Here is a 21,415-nt window from a genome sequence, read left to right as displayed (position 1 = left end):
ATGGGAGTCAGTCACTAAGCCAGCTCATATTGCCAGCCCTGGTAGCATTTTTTATTTTAAATGAGAGATGTCCCCACTGTATATTAGTGACTTACTTGTGACCTCTTGAAGAAAAGGCTGCTCTGGCCCTGTTCTGCCCCCCACCCCCACCTCCCTCTCAACCCCACCCTTACCCACACACACACTTTGGGACCAAGATGTACAGCCTGCGTCATCCATACTTTGCTCCAAAGTGGGCTCTGCCCATCCTTAAGAACAGGTCTGTGTTTAATGTCTGAAGCAGGCCTGGAGCCCCAGCCCAGGCCTCCCAGTCCCCACCCAGATCGACTGTTTCTCATCAACTGACCACCTACTCTGGATGGTTCCACGGAGTTAATGTGACATTTGGAGCATGATTCGTTTAATAAATATTTATTGTTCTGGGCAATGGGGACGTGGCTGTGAATAAAAGAGGCAAAAAAAAAAAAAATCCCTGCTCCTATGGAGCTTTTCATTCATAGTAATAAGTTAGGGCTAAAAGGTAAGTGCTTTGAAGAAACAGAAGGAAGCACAAGGGTGTCATTTTAAATACGATGATGACAGAGAAGCAAAAGTATGGAGCTGGGTGAAGAGTTGTGTAGCTGTCTGGGAATGGTTTTCCTACCAAAGGGGACAACCAGTGCAAAGGCCCTGAGGCCCAAGGTCGTGAAAGCTCAAAAGCCCAAGGTCCAAAGCCTGCTGGCATTTATTTAGATAGCCTGCTTCTGGCTTGGCACTTCTTTGCTGCTGCTTCCAAGAGTAAGTTAAGTCCTGGTCCTTCTGGACACATGAAATGGAGAGGACCAGGCTGTACTGATCTGTTTCAGCCCTCTAAGGACGGGTACTGCTGGCGCTTGGAGTGTGGATCAACCCAAGCAGCCTGTGAGCTACCTCTAGCCAGAACATCTGATCTTCAGACCCTGCCTGTGGGCGGCATCAGTGAGGGCAGGCTAGCCTGAGCTGGATGTGGGAAAGGCCCTGCGCTTGCTCTTCGTAGTTGGCTCCCCATGCCTTTTCTTTTTCTCTTTGTTTAGACAGGTGGGTCGTGGTGCCGTTTTTTTTGTTTTGTTTTCTTTTTGAGTGGTTAATAAAGTGACCCAAAACAAAGTATCCACAAGAGACTGATGAAGAAGCAGTAGCAGCTGAAGTGGCTACAGGCAGGGCAGCCCTGAAGGTGGGTACAGGGCCAGGGAACTATGGGCCCCTGCCACCGAGGGCATCCAGCCTGTGACCTATTGCACCCTAGTAAGAGGCACTGCATGACTGTGTCTAAGAAAGAGCTGGTGCAGGGCCAATGACATGGTGTTAGATTCCATTCCAGTCCCCGAGCATAACAGGGAAAGTGGGTCGGAAGGGGGCCCCCAAACATCCTCCGGAGAACTCAGGTCCAGCATCTTAGGGCCCAGGCCTCAGAAGACGCTGGGGACATCTTTTTTTAAGTTGGTTTTGTTGTGTTGCCCAGGCCGGCTTGTTGCAGTGCTGGTCAATTGAACTTAAGGCCTCATGAATGCTAGGTGAATACTCTACCACTGAGCTCTACCCTAACCTGCCTGGCTGGCCCTGAACTGGAGATCTGACCCCCTTGCTTCAGATTCCAGATGCTGGGATCACAGGTTTATGCCACGACACCCTGCCAATTTTCCAGTTCAGTGATGGGGATGCCGACTGCGCATCAGGCAAGTGTTCTGAAAACTCCAAATCCCACCCTTGTCTCTTGTCTTCTACTTCCTACCTCTCATGTGCCTCTGGCTGCTCAGGACCCCAGACCCTGCTGGGGGGTGGGGTGGTCTTGAGAGGCCGAGCTTTGGTGTAGAGCTGCCTCTTCACCGCCACCTCTCCACCAAGCTGACGCTAGCCCTAGCCCAAGGAGTCTAGCCTAGTCTCAAAGCCTCTGGGGTCTGACTGCTCTTGTGGGTTCCATGGGAGATTTATCCCTGCCTCTCTGGCAAGACTGGCTGGCAGAGACCGTCAGTGTACGTGACTGAGGGCACCCTGTGTAAGCATGTGGAAGAGGACCTCTGGTGCCTTCCTCTGCTGCTTTTTGCTGTAGGCCCTTAAGACAGTCTCATTGCCCCAGGCTATACCTGTTTCTCCCCTTATCCATCTTGCTCCCCCTCGTTACTGGGGTTACAGGCTCACACAGCTATGCCCAGCTTTTTGCATGGGTGCTAGGGTTCCAAACTCAGGTGCTCATGCTCGTACAAGCTCTCCTACCTTCAAGTCTTATATTTATTATTCGTCATCCGTGACAGATGGGGAGGCCCTAGAGGTTTCACCTACCCATTGCTCCAGGAACATCTTCAATCCCTTCCTTACCAGGCCTCCTAGGCCCCGTAAATAGGGGCCTTTCTGGATTCTTGGACCATGAGTGAGTTAGGCTTTCAATTTTTTTCATGTAGCTGCCGGTCAGGTTATTAACAACTTTTTGGGCAGTTGCGAGGGCCAGTGTGCCTCTTCGCACCTCTCCCTCCACCTTTCTCCAGGTAACATTCCTACAGGATCCAGTGGGAGCAGTAGCAGCTCTGACCCACAATATACCCATCTCACTGACAGGGCCAACCCTTGGGCCTGATGAGGCTCTGGGACTAATGACTACTCACTAGAGGCTGGCCAGATACTATAGGTAAGATTGCTTGCCGAGAATGAAGGTACATCTCACTGGTAGAGCTTAGCAAGCTAAAGGGCCTGGGTTTGTCCCTAGTAGCACAGAAATACAGAGCCAGGCTTGCAGGCAGGGTCTGGCCTGCTGTGGAGGAGCACACAGGAAGGTGGTTTCCTATGCATATGTTTTCCTGGCCTAAGCCCAGCTCTGCTTTCTTGCTGGTACATAAGATACACTTTCTGGTGTGGGGTCCATGAGAGGGGTTTGAAGTGTCTGCTGCTCAGCTAGAGTCACAAGCAAGTCCTTTGGCCCTCTCAACCTCACCTTCAGTTGTGAAAAGGACAAGATAAAACGTTGAGGTGCCCCATAGCCAGGCGCCCTTCCTAGAGTCTTTGAGAGAAGAGCTAGCCCAAGGCTCAACCTCACCATGCCCCTCAGCACACTGTTCCATGGCTGTGTTGATGGCTTGTGGTCCGCCGCCGCTGCTACGTCAAAGGAAGTTCATGCAGATTGCAAGCACTGTCAGGTTCCACAAAGATCTTGAGATCTGGCCTTGTTGGGCCTGGTGTGCTCTTCCTCCAGTGTCTGGAATAAACAGTGGGTTACAAGGGTGGAGCATTCATGTCCCCAAGGCCACGAGAGTTGCTCTGAATTCCCATCAGCTGCCTGCCAGATTCTGCCAGAGTGGTTGAGGGGAAGCCTTGGCAAGTTCCCAGGAGAAGTGGGGAGGGGAAGAAGCCAGGGCAAGGTTCCTTCCCAAGCCTCGCTGCTGTTACTCCAGCCATCTCCGCTTCTTCCCCCCACGTTGAAAGGGCACCTGTGGGGGAATTCATCCTTCCATCTGCTCTCCTGATGCTGCCCACCCCAGTCCTCTGCTATCTGCCTCGTGTCCCTTTTATGTCCTTTCCTGGCGCTCTTGAAAAATAATCATAATCGCAATAATTAATAACAACAGAGCCCACTGCAAGCCTGAGGTGGCTCTTAAAGAGGCAGCACCCTATTTTCTCCTGGCAGAGCCAGCAGGATCTCTGCAGCTACAAGCTGGTAGCTAGGATGCCACCATGCCTGAGCCTTTGTTTCTGTCCCTCCCTCTGCCAGGGTTGGAGGGTGGTGCTGGGGCACATGTTTCTGCCTGTGTCCTCCAACAGGCACTGGGCCTCTGGGATTTTAATTGAACTGTCTTTTCTTAGAGATAGATGCTCTCCACATCCAGCTGCCTGTGTGCATCGGGAAGCTAGCCTGTAATCCTGGGTGGGGAAATTAAAAGGCGCAGCAGCTGGACTGATTAGATGGGGCAGGGACAGAACAGGCAGGGAGGGGACACTGTTCATGGCTCCCCTCTTTTTAGATAATGTCTCTGGCAATGCATTTTGGGGAATGTGTGGATAGGAGGGGAGGAGAGGGGAGAAACACGCACACACGCACACACACACACACACACACGCACAACTCCAGCCGTAGAAATGTTAATGATATCCACAGGACACTCAGCAGGAAATGAGAGTGATCTGGGACTAATAAAAACCAAAATGTAATTTGTGCAGATATACGAGGGAGGCAGATGTAGCATTCAGAGAGGTCCGGGTTTGTACGTTCTGAACCTATAAACACACACCCAGGGAGGACATGGAACTGGCATTTTGTGTCCTGATCTTAGAAGTGGTCCTAAGCAGGGGTGGCATCCATCTGCATCCAGAGGGTGCTCTGATCTGGGAAGGTGGGGGCAGGAGGCACCAGGCTGCCCACTTGAAAAGATGCTGCCTCCAGCCCCTCTGGATTGGCACAGCCTGGGTGTTTCATCCAAACCACGAGGACTGGAATGAAGTAGAGCCACAGGGTAGGTGGGCACTGTCCTCGTGAGGGGTTAGAGACATGTGTGATGAGTTGGGGGTGGGGCAGGCAGGAAGCTTTAACAGTCTGGAGAGGAGGAAAGTTGTCTTTGGGTCAGCTAGGTCAAGCCTGCTACTGTGAGCTAAAGGGGCTGTCTGGATGCCGGGCGTGCCCTGCTCCACTGAGTGCAGCTCCGATTTTGCCCCCTTCCCTGGATAAATTCCCAGACAAAGGAAGGAGAGCAGACTAAAGGGAGGCTGGACCTCCCTGGCAATACCTCTCCACTCCGGCCTCACACCTCTGTGTTCCTTTCTGCCAGGTACCAACCTCTCCTCCCCCACACAGTTCTCCACAAAACAAAGCCCTGAAACCTTGTGGGCTACGGCAGGCCACACCTCCATCTCAGTGTGTTTTGGGAGAAGAACTGGAAAGTCCCAGTTCCCTCCCGGGGAACTTGGGCTGTTCGCACTCAGAGAGCTTTTACTGCCCACCTTTAGCCTGTGTGGTTGCTGGGTAAACCCTAAATCTTTGGGGTACAGCCAGCCTTTGTGATAACTCCAAAGCTTGGGGACATTCCTCTTTTCCACCACTGAGGATTTTCTGGGGTAAACAAGCCAATCAGTTGAAGGAAACCAGCTGAGCTGCACAAGCCTGGGTTGTGACTCTTATCCACAAAGCCCCTGCTCTTCCTGGTCCCGTCCCCTATGTCAGTGCCGCCTGCACCAGCCCTGACCTGGGAAAGTTGGGAGTGGCTCAGCAGGAAGGGACAGAGAAGAAGGGTAGAATGCTCTCCAGCGGCCAGGGGACTGCGTCTTTGTCCTCTATTAGTATGCGTCCCCACACTCTGGACTACATAATCTGTTTATGCACCTATGATACCAAGAACAGGAGGCAGGTGCTACCATCCTTCACTCCCAGGAGCCGGGAGGGGGGGTGCTTTATGTGGACAGTTGGCTTAGCAGCCCCCAGCCAACATCTGCCAGAAGGGACAGAGCCCAGATGGCACGGCAGGGGAGGGCTGTGTGAGCGTGCATGTACATGTGCCTGATAGGGTCCTTTGTACATGCGTGGATTCCTGTATGTGCAGTCACAGCAGGCCTGGCAAGCAGTCTCTCCCCAGCTGGGGAGGGGGTCCTCACGGGGACCCAGTGTGGCTGGGTCATGCTTAAGGACGGCTACACAAAAGTCTGAGATTATGGGATCCAGCAGGCCCCCAGGGAACAGAGTGGAATTGCTCTGCTAAATGATTTTGAGCTGTCTACACGGACTGGGTGTGGTGCTACAGAGGCTAGAGAGGAGGAGCCTGGCAAGAGGGGCCTGGGGTGAGCGCTCCTCTGACTTGCTCCATGCAGCCTGCTTTGGACTTTTCATTTCTGCGGCAGCAGGGCTCAGCTGCAGGCGCTGTAGACCGCAGGATTGCAGAGCACACTTCTCAGACCCAGAGCGCGTCAGTCTGTGCACAGCTCGTGGGAAGGCGGTCGGGAGGGGTGCTGGGGGAGGCGGAAGGCAGAGCGTGGCCCATCTGAATTGTTCTCCCTCTGCACCACCCTTCTCTTCGCAGGTACCTGCCCGAGCCATGCAGTCTTTTCGAGAAAGGTGTGGTTTCCATGGCAAACAGCAAAACTACCCACAGGCCTCACAGGAGACATCGCGACTGGAGAACTATAGGCCGCCAGGTCAGGCTGGGCTGAGCTGTGATCGGCAGCGACTTCTGGCCAAGGACTACTACAACCCGCAGCCCTATACAGGCTATGAGGGAGGCACTGGCACAGCATCGGGCACAGTGGCCACGGCAGCTGCCGACAAGTACCACCGAGGCAGCAAGACCCTGCAGGGGAGGCCAGCTTTTCCCAGCTATGTTCAAGACAGCAGCCCCTACGCAGGGCGCTACTCTGGCGAGGAGGGTCTTCAGACCTGGGGGGGGCCACAGCCACCCCCGCCCCAGCCACAGCCCCTGCCAGGGGCAGTGAGCAAGTATGAGGAGAACCTGATGAAGAAGACCGTGGTGCCCCCAAACAGGCAGTATCCTGAGCAGGGCCCCCAGCTTCCCTTCCGGACTCACAGCCTGCATGTCCCGCCACCACAGCCTCAGCAGCCTCTGGCGTACCCCAAACTCCAAAGGCAGAAACCACAGAATGACCTTGCCTCTCCCCTGCCCTTCCCCCAGGGCAGCCACTTTCCCCAGCATTCCCAGTCCTTCCCTACCTCCTCCACTTATGCCCCGACAGTGCAGGGAGGTGGGCAGGGGGCCCACTCATACAAGAGTTGCACAGCACCGTCTGCCCAGCCTCATGACAGGCCAATGAGTGCCAACGCGAGCCTGGCCCCAGGGCAGCGGGTCCAGAACCTTCATGCTTATCAGTCAGGCCGCCTTGGCTACGAGCAGCAGCAGCAGCAGCAGCAGCAGCAGCAGCAGCAGCAGCAAGCACTTCAAGGCCGGCACCACACCCAGGAAACACTCCACTACCAGAACCTCGCCAAGTACCAACACTACGGACAGCAAGGCCAGGCCTACTGCCCATCGGACACAGCTGTCAGGACTCCGGAGCAGTATTACCAGACCTTCAGCCCCAGCTCCAGCCACTCCCCAGCACGCTCTGTGGGTCGCTCCCCTTCCTACAGCTCCACCCCGTCACCACTGATGCCCAACCTGGAGAATTTCCCCTATAGCCAGCAGCCGCTTAGCACTGGGGCCTTCCCCGCAGGCATCACAGACCACAGCCACTTTATGCCCCTGCTCAACCCGTCCCCAACAGATGCTGCCAGTTCTGTGGACCCCCAGGTCAGCAACTGCAAGCCCTCGCAAAAGGAGAAGCTCCCCGACAGCTTGCTGTCGGACCTCAGCCTGCAGAGCCTAACGGCACTCACCTCACAGGTGGAAAACATCTCCAATACCGTGCAGCAGCTCCTGCTGTCCAAAGCTGCCATGCCCCAGAAGAAAGGGGTCAAGGGCCTCGTGTCTAGGACTCCAGAGCAGCACAAGAGCCAGCACTGTAGCCCCGAGGGCAGCGGCTACTCAGCGGAGCCAGCGGGCACTCCGCTGTCTGAGCCGCCCAGCAGCACCCCGCAGTCCACTCATGCTGAGCCGCAAGACACCGACTACCTGAGCGGCTCCGAGGACCCTCTGGAGCGTGGCTTCCTCTACTGCAGCCAGGCCCGTGGCAGTCCCGCCAGGGTCAACAGCAACTCCAAGGCCAAGCCCGAGTCCGTGTCCACCTGTTCGGTGACCTCACCTGACGACATGTCCACCAAGTCTGACGACTCATTCCAGAGCCTGCACAGTACTCTGCCACTGGACAGCTTCTCCAAGTTTGTGGCAGGCGAGCGGGACTGCCCGAGGCTGCTGCTCAGTGCCCTGGCACAGGAAGATCTGGCCTCTGAGATCCTGGGGCTGCAGGAAGCCATTGTGGAGAAGGCTGACAAGGCCTGGGCTGAGGCTTCCAGCCTGCCTAAGGACAGTGGCAAGCCACCCTTCTCACTGGAGAACCACAGCGCCTGCCTGGACACTGTGGCCAAGACTTCCTGGTCACAGCCAGGGGAGCCAGAAACTCTTGCTGAGCCCCTGCAGCTGGACAAGGGTGGCAGCACCAAGGACTTCAGCCCAGGGCTATTTGAAGACCCTCCCGTGGCCTTTGCCACCACTGACCCGAAGAAGACAACCAGTCCCCTGTCCTTTGGCACCAAGCCTTTGCTTGGAGCGGCCACGCCTGACCCCACCGCGGCAGCATTTGACTGCTTTCCAGACACAACCACTGCCAGCTCAGTGGACAGTGCCAACCCCTTTGCCTGGCCAGAGGAGAACCTGGGTGATGCTTGTCCTCGCTGGGGCCTCCACCCTGGTGAGCTCACCAAGGGCCTGGAGCAGGGTGCGAAGGCCTCGGACAATGTGGGCAAAGCAGACGCCCACGAGACCTCCGCCTGCCTGGGCTTCCAGGAGGAGCATGCCATTGGGAAGCCAGCAGCTGCACTGTCCGGGGACTTCAAGCAGCAGGAGGCAGACGGGGTGAAAGAGGAAGTGGGTGGGCTGCTGCAGTGCCCCGAGGTGGGCAAGGCTGACCAGTGGCTGGAGGACAGCCGGCATTGCTGTTCCTCCACTGACTTTGGGGACCTGCCACTGTTGCCGCCCCCCGGCAGGAAGGAGGACCTGGAAGCCGAAGAGGAGTATTCTTCCCTGTGTGAACTGCTAGGTAGCCCTGAGCAGAGGCCCAGCCTGCAGGACCCACTGTCCCCCAAGGCCCCACTGATCTGCACCAAGGAGGAAGCAGAGGAGGTTCTGGACACCAAGACTGGCTGGGTCTCCCCATGTCACCTGTCTGGGGAGCCTGCTGTCCTGCTGGGCCCCTCTGTGGGTGCTGAGTCAAAGGTCCAGAGCTGGTTCGAATCTTCTCTGTCACATATGAAGCCAGGAGAAGATGGGCCAGAGATGGAGAGAGCTCCAGGTAGTTCTGGCACTTCAGAAGGCTCTCTGGCCCCGAAGCCTAACAAGCCTGCTGTGCCTGAGGGGCCCATCGCTAAGAAAGAGCCTGTGCCACGGGGGAAAAGTTTGCGGAGCCGGCGAGTCCACCGAGGCCTGCCCGAGGCTGAAGACTCTCCGTGCAGAGTGCCAGCACTTCCCAAAGACCTCTTGCTCCCAGAGTCCTGCACAGGACCTCCGCAGGGACAGGGAGAAGGGGCTGGAGCTCCAGGCCGGGGGCTGTCGGAAGGTCTCCCCAGAATGTGTACCCGCTCTCTTACAGCTCTGAGTGAGCCCCAAACGCCTGGGCCTCCAGGCCTGACCACCACTCCCACACCTCCTGACAAACTGGGAGGCAAACAGCGAGCTGCCTTCAAGTCTGGAAAGCGGGTAGGAAAACCATCACCCAAGGCCGCATCCAGCCCCAGCAACCCTGCCGCCTTGCCTGTTGCCTCAGACAGCAGCCCCATGGGCTCCAAGACCAAGGAGCCAGACTCCCCCAGCATGCCTGGCAAGGACCAGCGTTCCATGGTCCTCCGGTCTCGAACCAAACCCCAGCAGGTCTTCCATGCCAAACGGCGGCGGCCCTCAGAGGGCCGGATCCCAGACTGTCGTGCCACCAAGAAGCTCCCTGCTAACAACCACTTACCCACTGCGTTCAAGGTCTCCAGTGGGCCCCAGAAGGAAGGCCGGGTGAGCCAGCGGGTCAAAGTACCCAAGCCCGGTCTAGGGAGCAAGCTTTCAGATCGGCCTCTCCACACACTCAAAAGGAAGTCGGCTTTCATGGCTCCTGTCCCCACCAAAAAGCGGAGCCTCATCCTGCGAAGCAGCAATGGAAGTGGGGTAGATGGGAGGGAGGAGAGGCCTGAGAGCTCCCCTGGCTTCTTAAGGAGGATGGCCTCACCGCAGAGGGCAAGGCCCAGGGGCAGTGGGGAGCCACCCCCAACCCCACCCCTGGAGCCACCTGCTGCATGCATGGGATTGGCCACGCCATCATCCCTGCCCAGTGCTGTGAGGACCAAGGTGCTGCCACCCCGAAAGGGCCGCGGCCTCAAGCTGGAGGCCATAGTACAGAAGATCACCTCACCTGGCCTCAAGAAACTTGCATGCAGAGTGGCAGGGGCCCCTCCTGGGACACCCCGGAGCCCAGCCCTACCTGAGAAACGTTCAGGGGGCAGTCCTGCTGGGGCCGAAGAGGGTGCAGGAGGAATGAGCCCTGGGCAGATGCTACCAGCAGCTTCAGGAGCCGACCCGTTGTGCAGAAATCCAGCCAGCAGGTCCCTAAAAGGCAAACTCTTGAATAGTAAGAAACTGGCCTCTGCTGCCGACTGTCCCAAAGCTGAGGCCTTTATGTCCCCCGAGACCCTGCCATCCCTAGGGACTGCCCGGGCACCGAAGAAAAGGAGCCGGAAAGGCAGGACCGGGGCCTTGGGGTCCTCCAAAGGCCTGTTGGAGAAGCGGCCCTGTCCTGGCCAAGCTCTGAGCCTCGCTCCCCACGACAGGGCCAGCAGCACTCAGGGCGGAGGTGAGGACAACTCCAGCGGAGGAGGCAAGAAGCCAAAGACAGAGGAGCTGGGACTGGCCTCCCAGCCCCCCGAAGGCCGGCCCTGCCAGCCCCAGACAAGGGCGCAGAAGCAGCCAGGCCAAGCCAGCTATAGCAGCTATTCAAAGAGGAAGCGCCTCAGCCGCGGCCGGGCAAAGACTGCCCACGCTTCGCCCTGTAAGGGCCGTGCCACCCGGAGGCGGCAGCAGCAGGTGCTGCCCCTGGATCCCGCCGAGCCTGAAATCCGACTCAAATACATTTCCTCCTGCAGGCGGCTGAGGGCAGACAGCCGCACCCCGGCCTTCTCGCCCTTTGTGCGGGTGGAGAAGCGAGACGCGTACACCACCATATGCACTGTTGTCAACTGCCCCGGGGACGAGCCCAAGCCTCACTGGAAGCCCTCCTCTGTTGCCTCCTCCTCCTCCTCAGAACCAGCTGGGGCCTCGCTGACCACATTCCCTGGGGGCTCCGCGCTGCAGCCGAGGCCCTCCCTGCCCCTCTCCTCCACCATGCATCTGGGGCCTGTGGTGTCCAAGGCCCTGAGTACCTCTTGCCTTGTCTGCTGCCTCTGCCAAAACCCGGCCAACTTCAAGGACCTTGGGGACCTCTGTGGCCCCTACTACCCTGAGCACTGCCTCCCCAAAAAGAAGCCAAAACTCAAGGAGAAGGTGCGGCTGGAGGGCCCCTTTGAGGAGGCCTCCCTGCCTCTCGAGAGAACACTCAAAGGCCTGGAATGTGCAGCCAGCACCACAACCGCCACCTCCACCGCCACCACGACCCTGGGGAGGCTGTCCAGGCCTGACGGCTCAGCCGACCCCGCCAAGCAGGGCTCCCTGCGCACCAGCGCCCGGGGCCTGTCCAGGCGGCTGCAGAGTTGCTACTGCTGTGACGGTCAGGGGGACGGGGGTGAGGAGGTGGCCCCAGCTGACAAGAGCCGCAAACACGAATGCAGCAAAGAGGCCCCTGCAGAACCTGGTGGGGACACCCAGGAACACTGGGTACATGAGGCCTGTGCTGTGTGGACCGGCGGGGTGTACCTGGCGGCCGGGAAGCTCTTTGGGCTGCAGGAGGCCATGAAGTTAGCTGTGGACATGGTAAGGAGCTAGACCAGCTGGGGTGGGAGACGGGATTTGGAAGCACTGGCAGGCTGGCAGAGGTGTCTCCAGGGCTTTATTGTGGGTCACTTGTGCCCAGAGCCAAAGAGCACAGCCTCTACTCTGTGGAGGCCCTTGAGGGAGTGTGGAGGCAAGCTGAAGCCCTCCCGGGGCAACAGCGGGACACACTCGGCCATCCTGCCCCAGGGTGAGTGCCGTAGTTTCCATGTTCTACTGGGCCAGTCTTCCCACACATGCTACCCAAAACTGGAGCTGCTGGGTCTTGGCAAGACAGTCCTTCCGGAGCCGAATGCCGAGGTGCCTGGTCTCCGCCTGAACTGAGACAGAGGGATAGTTCCTAAACAAAGTGTGGCTAAGGCATGGGCCTCTGGCCCTGGGCCGCCCCGGGTTGCCTGGCCACAGAAGCCCTGAAGCCCCAACCTCCCTTCAGAGAACTCTGGACTGCCACGCGCACTGCCGCTCTGCCCTGCTCCCTCCTCTCCTCGGGGCAAGGTCGCAGGACCCAGCACGCTGGCACCTGTTGATCATTAGGGCTGTGTCTGGGACCACAGGTCTGGGAAGGAAAAAGCGGTCTGAGTCCCAGCTGCAGCTAAGGTTCCTCAGGCCACAGGGTCTGGCAGAGGCCACTTCAGAGCCCATGTTCCCCAGAAGTTTTGGCCCCAGGGTGGCAAGGCCACTTCTGCCTCTGCAGATTATGCCCAGGCTCCAGGGCAATGAGGCCCCAGGCCCGCTCCTCCACACTGGGTCTCAATGGGTGTCCATGCCAGTTCTGTTTACTTCCTCCTCTTTCCTTCCTTCCTTCCTCCCCTCCTTCCCTCGCCCAATGTGGGCAGCTTGAGCCTAGAGAACCCTGACTCTCCAGTGTCCTCCCAGTTCCCCACACTTTGCTGTCCTAGCTCCTCAGAAGCATCCTGCCCAGGCTGGCCCCACCCCTGACCGTGGACCACTGTGGATGCTGCGATTGGCTCCAGGCTCTAGGTGCCTCCTGCCCACAGTGATGCCTAGAGAACCTCCCTGGCCCCTATTGTCTGCCCACAAGACACCACAACTTTCAATACCTCAGCCAGTTCATGGAGCAGACACTCATGGACCTGGACCCCCTATCTTCTTCCTGTCACTGGCTCCATGGTAACTTTATCTTCACAGCTACCTTGAAATAATCTTGTCTCCCCTTTCAGCTGGAGAGATGGCTCAGTGGTTGAGAGTACTGGCTGCTCTTCCAGAGGACCTGGGTTCAGTTCCCAGCACCCACATGTCAGCTCACAACTGTAACTTGAGTCCCAGGGGATCTGACACCTCCCATAGACATACATGTAGTACCAGTGCATGGAAAATAAAAATAAATAAATTATTTAAAAAAGAAAAGGAGATAATAGGCCTGGAACCCCTGTCCAGCTGGTTGTCCCAGGACCCTGTACCATCCAGGGCTTCTTTGGGGGCCCAGCTCATTTCATGTCCCCAACCTGACATAAACAAGGGGAAACACTGGTGAGTGCAGGTAAAGGTCCGGCACCCTGGCCTGACCCTGTGCCCCTGGCCTCTTCTTGCCCATGTTGGCACACACAGAACGCCTTGTTGAGCTGAGGGGGGTGTATAGGTCACAGGGTCACAGCTGTAGTTGTAGCCAGCTCACTGCCGAGCCCCATCAACTCTGCCACACCCCAGGGTAAGAAAACCAGGAAAGGCTGTCATCTGATCAGGGCTGGCTGCCTATTGAAGGCTTCTCCCTGACAGAGGTGGGCATGGCTGGCAGCTGGGACCTGTTGCTAGGCTGTACCCCACAGCCACAGGCTCATGACATGGTACCCCAGAATATGCTGGGGGATAGGGTTTCCCATGTTCTCTGGAAAGTAACCTTCAGGGTCATAGTTCAGCCCACTGCTTTCTGCCTCAGTGGCTTTGCTCTGCTCTCTCCAGGATCCAGGAAGACCCAGGTTCAAGTCTAGCTCCAGGAAACCCTCACATCCTCGGCATGCCACAGAATGCCAGCTCCCATGAAGTGCCCTGGCCAGGCCTTGGTCTTTCCTGTCCTCCCCAGGGCCTGCTGCCATCTCTCAGCATGCTGTGCCCGCCTTCCAGGTCTCTAGCTGCCCAGGCTGCCCACACCCACACCCCTGATTTCAGTGTCCTCATGCACCTCATTTCCCGGCTGGAGGAGTGCTGCCGTTCAGGGAGCCGGGCCTGACTCACCCTCAGGAGACTGGGGGCCTCTGGGTATGGGTGCCTGAGCCAGGAAGTGGGGCACAGTTCATCAGCTATGACCCCTGAAAGGGACCCGGGGCCAAGACAAGAGTCTTCATCCTCCTGTGCCTTAGTCTCTTCGTGTCTGCCATGAGCAGAGTCCTGTCTCAGGAGCTGCTCGGGACTCCCTGCCACAGGGGCCCCCATAGTTACCCTTGAACCTCATAATACTTTCAAGGGCCACTGTGAGTGAGACCCAGCCTACTGTGGGACCTCCACGTGTGCTTCATCTTCCTTTGATGGCTTAAGAGTCGGGCTAGGGCTTGAGAGCCTAAGCTCTGCTTGACTGCCTTACTCTCATGCTGCCCCTCCCCCTGCTGGCCGGTCCAGCTCCAGAGCTTTAGAACGGAGGGAGCCCACCCTGCCAGAGCAGCCTGGGCCTGCTGGGCTGCAGCTCAGAGTCTGCCTGGAAGTTTGAGCCTGTGGGCTGTTCCCAGCTGTCTCCTCTGGCCTAGAGAAGATGTGCTTAGCTTCTGAGCCCGCTGCGGCCTCTGCTTTCCTCCTGCCTCACTGCCCTCCGTGGTGACAGGCTCGGGAGCAGGGGAGGCCTGGGGACCATCTATATCTTCCCCTATGCCAAGGTTTGATGTCACTTCTCCATTAGCGCTCTCGTCATTGTCTCGTCCTAGCTATGTCACAGCCTCTGAGCCCAGCAAAAGTCATTACGGAGACCAACCAGGGGCACAGACATTTTCTGGGAGGTATCAGATTCACATGAGATCAGCCTCTTGGGGGCCATATGTCAACTCTTCCCCCCAGCTCCTTTCTTTGCATCCGCTGCTGCCATTTGGTAGAGAGAGTGCTTCTCGCCTTCTCTCTCGCATGGAAGGGGCCTGTCTCGCCATCTGGAAAGTGGAGGTCAGTGAAAGCCGCTCCCCTTACGGCTGCTAGGAGCCAGCGGATGAGGACACATCAGAGCCAACATGTAAGCAGCACCTGACAGACGGTGGCTGCCAGCCATGGCCACTGTGGTGACTAGCACCACTAGCCCAGGAGGGTCCCCCACCCAGGGTGCCAGCCCAGGGGGTGGCAGAGGGCCAACTCTGGAGGGCATTTCCCTCCCTGCTGCAGTACGGTGGCACTCTGGCAGAAGTGCCGCTGGGCCGGTACGGAGCACACAAGGACTCACTTGCCTTCCTCTCTCTCCAGCCATGTTCCAGCTGTCACGAGGCCGGGGCCACCATCTCGTGCTCCTATAAGGGATGCATCCACACCTACCACTACCCTTGTGCCAATGACGCAGGTAAGAGCTGGCTGTGGGGGGCTGTGGGGGGCTGTCGGGGCCCGGGCACAGCTGTTCCAGGCGCGATGTGACGCTAGAGCCCTCACCTGCTCCAGCAGCTCTCTCGTCGTCCTCTTCACCTCTGCCTGCATTTGGATGTGGAAGTGGGTCAGCCCTACTTAACTGAGTGAGGACTTCCCGGAGCTCCGAGAGGGACGGAATCATAGAATCATCAACGATAGCATAGAGCTCTGAGTGAAGAGCTCGGCAGGGGAAGTGGACGGGCGTGGGCTTTTAAGGACGAACGGGGTATACTCGACAGAGAAAAGGAGAAGGGTTCTACACCAACTGAAACCAAAGGAGGGGCTGAGAGTGTGGCTCAGTGGTAGGCTGCGGCTAACTGTCCTGTGCTCTTATACAGGTTGTGTCCAAACCAACCTACTACCTGAGTGCCAGGAATGCCACTCCCAGCACTTAGTACAGAAAAGTAAAACCAGGGGAATGAGGGTCAAAATGGAGGCAGGCCAGCTGTCATGGTGGCCATCAGGACTCGCCATGCAGGGTCTGGAGCAGGTCTGTGTGGTTTATACGGGCTCCCTTTGGCCTGCCCTCATGTTTACTTGTTGCCTATGGGCCACAGGACCAGGAAGCCCAGCCCTAATCGATCAAGTGGGGAACTTGAAGCGCTTGTCTAGGAAGCAAGCATCTGCTCACTGGGGATGACAGCATCACTCTTATCCAGATCCAGCCCCGGTGGTGCTTCCTCCTGTGTCCATCTTGCAGTCTTTACGCTTAGGCCCCATCTGCGGAGCTGGGGTGGGAGCAGCTCTTCATGGGTAAATGACACATCCAGAAAATGCAGCCTCACGGGTCAGAGGCCCTTTCTATCCTCCATCCCTCTCAGCTCTGGCCTGGTCACTCGTCCTAGCCTGAGCAATCACCAGTACGCTTTCTACTTTCTGGATCCAGTCATACCACTGTGGGAGCCACACAGGGTCTCAGATGGTGGCAGGCTTGGTAGGGCTGAGCTGCTAACACTTACCAGAAAGGGATGGTAGGGCACAGGATCGGGGTCCTCACTGGCTCCGCCTCCATCAGTGTGGCCTGTGTTGGAATTCGGACTCAACCACAGGCATGGCCTCGCTCCTTATCCCATCTTCCTCAGTCAAAGTTTGCATGTGGCAGGTCACTTCCTGCCTGGTCCCTAGCTGCATCCTCACCCACAGCCACACAGGCTTTCTGTGCTGGTCCTGCTCCAGGTTTGTCCAGCCTTCCCGGGGGCTCAATGAAGGGGCAGACAAGACAGACAGCATGTTCTGCTACAGTAACAGAGGGCATCTTAGTTATTTTTCTGTTGCTATGATAAAATACCCTGGCAAAAGCAAGTTAGAGGTGGGGAGATTTACTGTGGCCCACAGTTCCAGGTCACAAGTCATCACCGTAGGGAAGTCATGGCAGCTGGGACTTAAGGTCCCACTGTATCCGTCAAGCAGCAGACAGCAGAGCTGACCGTGCTGGCACATGCCTTTAATCCCAGCACTTGGAAGGCAGAGGCAGGTGAGATCAGGGCCAGCCTGGCCTACACAGTTTAGGACGGCCAGGGCTATGCAGAGAGACCTGTCTCCAGGGTGGGGGTTGGGGGAAGTAGAGAGGAGCCGGGCGTGGTGGGGGACACTAATCCCAGCACTTGGGAGACAGACAGGCAGAGGTCTACATAGCAAGTTCCAGGCCAGCCAGGGCCATGCAGTGAGACCCTGTGTCAGATGGCTGGGCAGTTAAGAATCCTCTTGCTGAGGTCCCAAGTTTAGTTCCCAGCACCCGCATACTGGTGGCCTACAAATCCTGCTCCAGTGGCTCTGATGCCCTCTTCTGGCTTCTGTGGGTATTGCATCCTTGTGCACAAATATACTCAAGACATACATTTATATACATATTTAAAAAGTAAAACTTGAGCCAGGTGTGGTGGCACATGCCTTTTATCCCAGCACTTGGAAGACAAAGGCAAACATATTCCATGAGTTCAAGGCCAGCATGGTTTACAGAGTGAGCTCCAGGCCAGCCAAGCCTACATAGTAAGTCTCCCCTCCCAATAATGATAATAATGATAACTTTTTTTTTTCTTCAAAAACCAATAGCAACAGAGAACAACAGATCTCACTGCAATTAACCTAATCAATATACTCCTTCATGGGGCTGGAGAAACGGCTCAGCAGCTAAGAGCACCAGCTGCTTTTCAGGAACACTTGAGTTTGATTTTCAGCACCCACATGGTGGCTTTATAACCATCTGAAATTCCAGTTCCAGGGCATCTGAGAGCCTCTTTCTGCCTCCACCGGTATCCACATGTGGTGCATAGACGTACAATGTAGTCAAAACACCCATGAGTGTAAAAATTTTTAAAAGATAATCCTTCACAGGCATACCCAGAAGTCCATCTTCCAGATTTTTCTAAGTTGACAGGGCACAGTATCATATCAGAAGAGGAGAAAGTGTGCTTATAAGAGAAACCCATTCTGTCTGAGCTGTGAGGAATCTGGGGAAGATTCCAGACAGCTGACATTGGAGCCCGGCCCTAAAATATGACAGGAGTTGGACTGTGGCTGGTTAGTGGCAGGACTGTAGACCAGGCACGATCACTTCACAGCAATATTTAAGACTCACCAAGTCTGAGGCCTAAAGGGGCCTGGGAGGATAAGACAGTGATGTGATCAAGACTGATGGACTATCACAGAGGTCCAAGCAGGAAGGTTGCCTCTGAAAGGTCGAACCATGCATCCTAGAGACGGTTGGTACAGAATTCACAGGACTTGAAAAAGTGAGTGAGCAGGCATGTCAAGCCTGGCTTCCTCATTTCAAGACGTGGATTTAGGCTTGGCTGGTAAGGGAAGATAGGGCATTCAGTAGCGGGGCTAAGCTCCTAGCCCTCCCATGCCCGGTTTAGTGGTTTACAAAGCACTGGGTTTTGTTGTTGTTTTGTTTTTGTTTTTTGAGATGGGGTTTCTCTGTGTAGCCTTGGCTATCCTGACTCACTCTGTAGACCGGCCGGCCTCAAACTCACAGAGATCGGCCTGCCTCTCCCTCCCTGAGTGCTAGATCACAGGCACGTGCCACCGCACTCAGCATAAAGCACCATTCCTTAATACCTTCAAGGGCACAGTTATCAGGCACTGCAGGGGTGGGCTGCTATTAGCCGTCCCCAGCTGCGCCAGTGCTGTCTGCTAGCACATCCCACGACAGCAGCAGAGCCCTGCGAGGACAAGCGACAAGGCCAAAGGCAGGTCACTGTATAGCCCAGGTTCAAAGGGCGGGGAGCCAGGTAGCTAAGGGTTGGGGTACAGTAGGAGGGGGCCACCTGCCACTGGGCTTGCGTCCTCAGCACTTGGGCTGGGGGTGGGGCCCAACACGTTAAACAGCTGTCAGGGAGGCGGAGCCCCGGGAAACAGCAGCTAGGGCAAGTTCCTGGCCACACGGCCGGCAAGGGAGTGCAGGAGCAGTTTGCCAGGCGGGGCCAGCCACTCCCAGGTGTCCTGAGGCTCCCAGGTTGCCAGAAGCAGAGTGGCCACTGACTGTCCCCTTCTGCCCCTCACTTCTAGGAGCACAGCAGCTACAGCACGGGGTCCAGTTTGAACATCTGTTTTCAGTCCCGAAGCTGCCTGTGCCCCACCCCCGCCCCTACCCCCTGCTCTCAGCTGCTGGGTGATTGGTGGCTGAGCTGACTGAGACGTAGCAACCCCCCCACCCCCACTGTCAGCAACCAACCTTGGTTACGTTGTGTCTGAACCGAGGTCCAGCCTAGCCCCTGAGCCGACGGGTGTGCCTGAGCGCACCTACCTGCAGCAGTTGACCTAGACCCAGCTTCTCCCGCAGCTTTCTCGGGTGCCCTCCACCTCCCTCCCCTCTGGGTGGAGAAAAGGGACGAAAACATAGGCAGGCCCTGTACCATCCCTACTATGAGATAGGACACCATGTCTGGGAAGCTGAGCCCCTGGGCAGGGGCAGAGAAGGGAGAAAAGATGGGCCGAGGAGGGCTTTTGGGTGGCGGGAGGCCCAGATGGGGGCTCGGTGTTCTGGCGGCAGCTAGCAAGGGTGTCTCATGGTAGCAGCATACGGCCCCAGGCAGGCGTAAGGACAGGCTGGACTTAGCCATCCTCTCTGGACATCTGGGGGATTCATGCAGACCTGGCCTTACCTCCTCCTCCTCCTCCTGTCTCCTAAGAATGAGCCCTTCCATCTGGAACACTTCCTCTGAACATGAGGAAGGGTCCTCATGACAGCACACAGTAGGTACCTTGCTGACTCTTCTACAGTGTGGAGGCTGAGGCTCCACTCCCCAGTTGTCTCACCCAGAAACCATGGGTGCTTTCCGAGCATGGGCCTCTCCCGACCATTGTGAAGAGGTTGGGGCAGGAGTGGGCGTATCTGGGAATGAGAGTTGGTTCTGCACTGGGACCTGGGTGGCATGGAGATGGCCATGTAGCCATGAGCCAGGGGCGATCTAGGAGTATAGGGCAGGAAGGGAAATGCCAAGGGAGAGGCCAGGGGGCTGCACTAGGGTTTGGACTAGCGAGCATCTGAGCAGGACCTGAGTGCTCAGTTAAGCCTGGCAGCCAGCCCCTGCCCTGCACTGCCACAGAAACTTCTCTTTCTCACAGGTTGCACGTTCATTGAGGAGAATTTTACTTTGAAGTGCCCCAAACATAAGGTAGGTGAACAGGCTCCCCAGAGAAAACATTTCCTACCCGACCCAGTTTCTCCCTGCCCTGTCAGAGGGTAGGGAGGGTGCTTGGCCAGGGCCCTACGGTACTTCCCCACAACTTGAGGAGCGGGCTCAGGGCTCACAATGAAGGGCAGGGGCGAGCCACAGCAGTTGGCCGTAACGTGCTGTCCCTCCCACAGAGGCTGCCGCTGTAACCCTGTGTGGCCGAGCCTCAAGGAAGAGGAGCTGCGCCCACAGCCGGTCCTTGATCCCATCCCAGGTCTTGGTTCCGGCTGCCTCGGGCACTGGCATGAGGCCGGGGTTACGAAGAAAACCGGGGCCAGGCTTGGTGAAGGCAGACCACTGGGCGGCTAGACCCAGGCCTGTGGCCTCAGGTGGGGTGCCGGTCCCCTGCAAGTTCCGAACCAACGAGGCATGTAAGCTGTGCCCTGGGAAGAGGCTGAGGGCACCACTGGCTTGGCTGACGGGGCGGACCCCAGCCTTCCTGCAGAGGCCCAGCTGGCGGGGAGCATGGCCCAGCACTTAGCTCCGAGGTTTTGCCCAGGGTCGTGGCAGGCCTGGGCTCAGGCCAAGCGGTCCCTGACGAGGGCTGGCCTGGGGGGGTGCCCTGTGGCTGCTGTTTGTCCCCTTTCCAGTCTTCCACCCCACAGTCGGAGCCAGGTCTGGAAGCTTGAGGAAACTGGACCTAGCTCCCCTCTACCAGATGTGCAGCTGTCCCAGAGCACCACCACGGGACCCAGGGACCGCCACTTGCTCGGCCTGCGGGCGGGGACAGTGCTAGATTCGTGTACAAACCTGTGTACCCCTCTCTCTATATGTTATATAGAATGTATATATGTTGGGAACATGCTCGCTTCCGTGTGTCGCTGCTGTGCGTCGTGTGCTCCACAGCACAGAGCCCTAACCTGGCCTTGGCCCGGGTGGGGGCCAGAGTGATGCCCCTTCCCCGTGCAGCCGCTGCCACCACCACCACCACCACGGCCAGCCCTCACCTGTCCGTCTGTGTTCTCAGCTCTGTCCACGCTTCAATAGGCCTGATGCAGCCCCCCTTTCCCTGCAACTTTCTGTACATATGACTGTAAAATGGTAAACGTGTGTATTATATCTGGCCTCGTTATATAGTGTATATATATGTATACATATACATATATATAATATATATGAAGACTGTAAATGTTAAGACAACTAGTGTTCTTATTAGTATATTGCTTCACACTGAAGATTGTGTGTATCGAGCTGTTTCTAAAAGATGTTTATTTTCCTTAAGAGTTAAAAAAAAAAAAACAGTCATTGCATTCAGAAAAAAAAAAGTCAATAAAGATACCACGATTGTTTTGGAAGTCTGCAGCCTGTGGATGCCAACCAGATTCCCTAAGGGGCTGGGAGTGGAGGGAAGGGCCAGGAGACACATGGGTCCCAGATTCTGCCTTACCTGTGTGGGCTCAGGCTCTGACTGTGGTTCAAGACTTTGCCAGGTGTGCCAAGAAATGACCAGGGAAGGTGTGTGCGTGTGTGTGTGTGTGTGTGTGTGTGTGTGTGTGTGTGTGTGTATGTATGTGTCTAGACATACAGAGAGATCATCACCCTGAGGCGTGGCGGAGGGCTGGCAGGCAAAGAGACAACTGAGACTATCAAGGCCCCTCAAGGTTGCCGCAGCAAGTGTGGCCATGACAT

General features: G+C 56.9%; 1 protein-coding gene across 6 annotated transcripts in view; it reads left to right on the top strand.

The window, feature by feature from the left end:
- The window catches only part of Rai1 (retinoic acid induced 1), a 99,418-nt gene extending 78,337 nt beyond the window's left edge, over positions 1-21,081 (top strand). For 5 of the 6 annotated variants that reach the window (XM_060363605.1, XM_060363606.1, XM_060363604.1 and 2 more), the window contains exons 2-6: positions 6,012-11,540; positions 14,952-15,045; positions 18,618-19,304; positions 19,677-19,726; positions 19,921-21,081. In XM_060363605.1, coding sequence (XP_060219588.1) covers positions 6,027-11,540; positions 14,952-15,045; positions 18,618-18,724 — 5,715 coding nt within the window. In that variant the 5' untranslated portion in view covers positions 6,012-6,026 and the 3' untranslated portion in view covers positions 18,725-19,304; positions 19,677-19,726; positions 19,921-21,081. The remainder of the gene's footprint in view (positions 1-6,011; positions 11,541-14,951; positions 15,046-18,617; positions 19,305-19,676; positions 19,727-19,920) is intronic. The other variant, XM_060363603.1, reaches the window with a different exon arrangement.
- The last annotated feature ends 334 nt before the right edge of the window (positions 21,082-21,415 follow it).

Source organism: Meriones unguiculatus, chromosome 11 (genome assembly GCF_030254825.1).
Source record: "Meriones unguiculatus strain TT.TT164.6M chromosome 11, Bangor_MerUng_6.1, whole genome shotgun sequence".
In the NCBI taxonomy this organism is placed as follows: Eukaryota; Metazoa; Chordata; class Mammalia; order Rodentia; family Muridae; genus Meriones; species Meriones unguiculatus.
The sequence above is the reverse complement of the archived record's forward strand: the minus strand, read 5'-3'. Positions and strand labels throughout refer to the sequence as shown.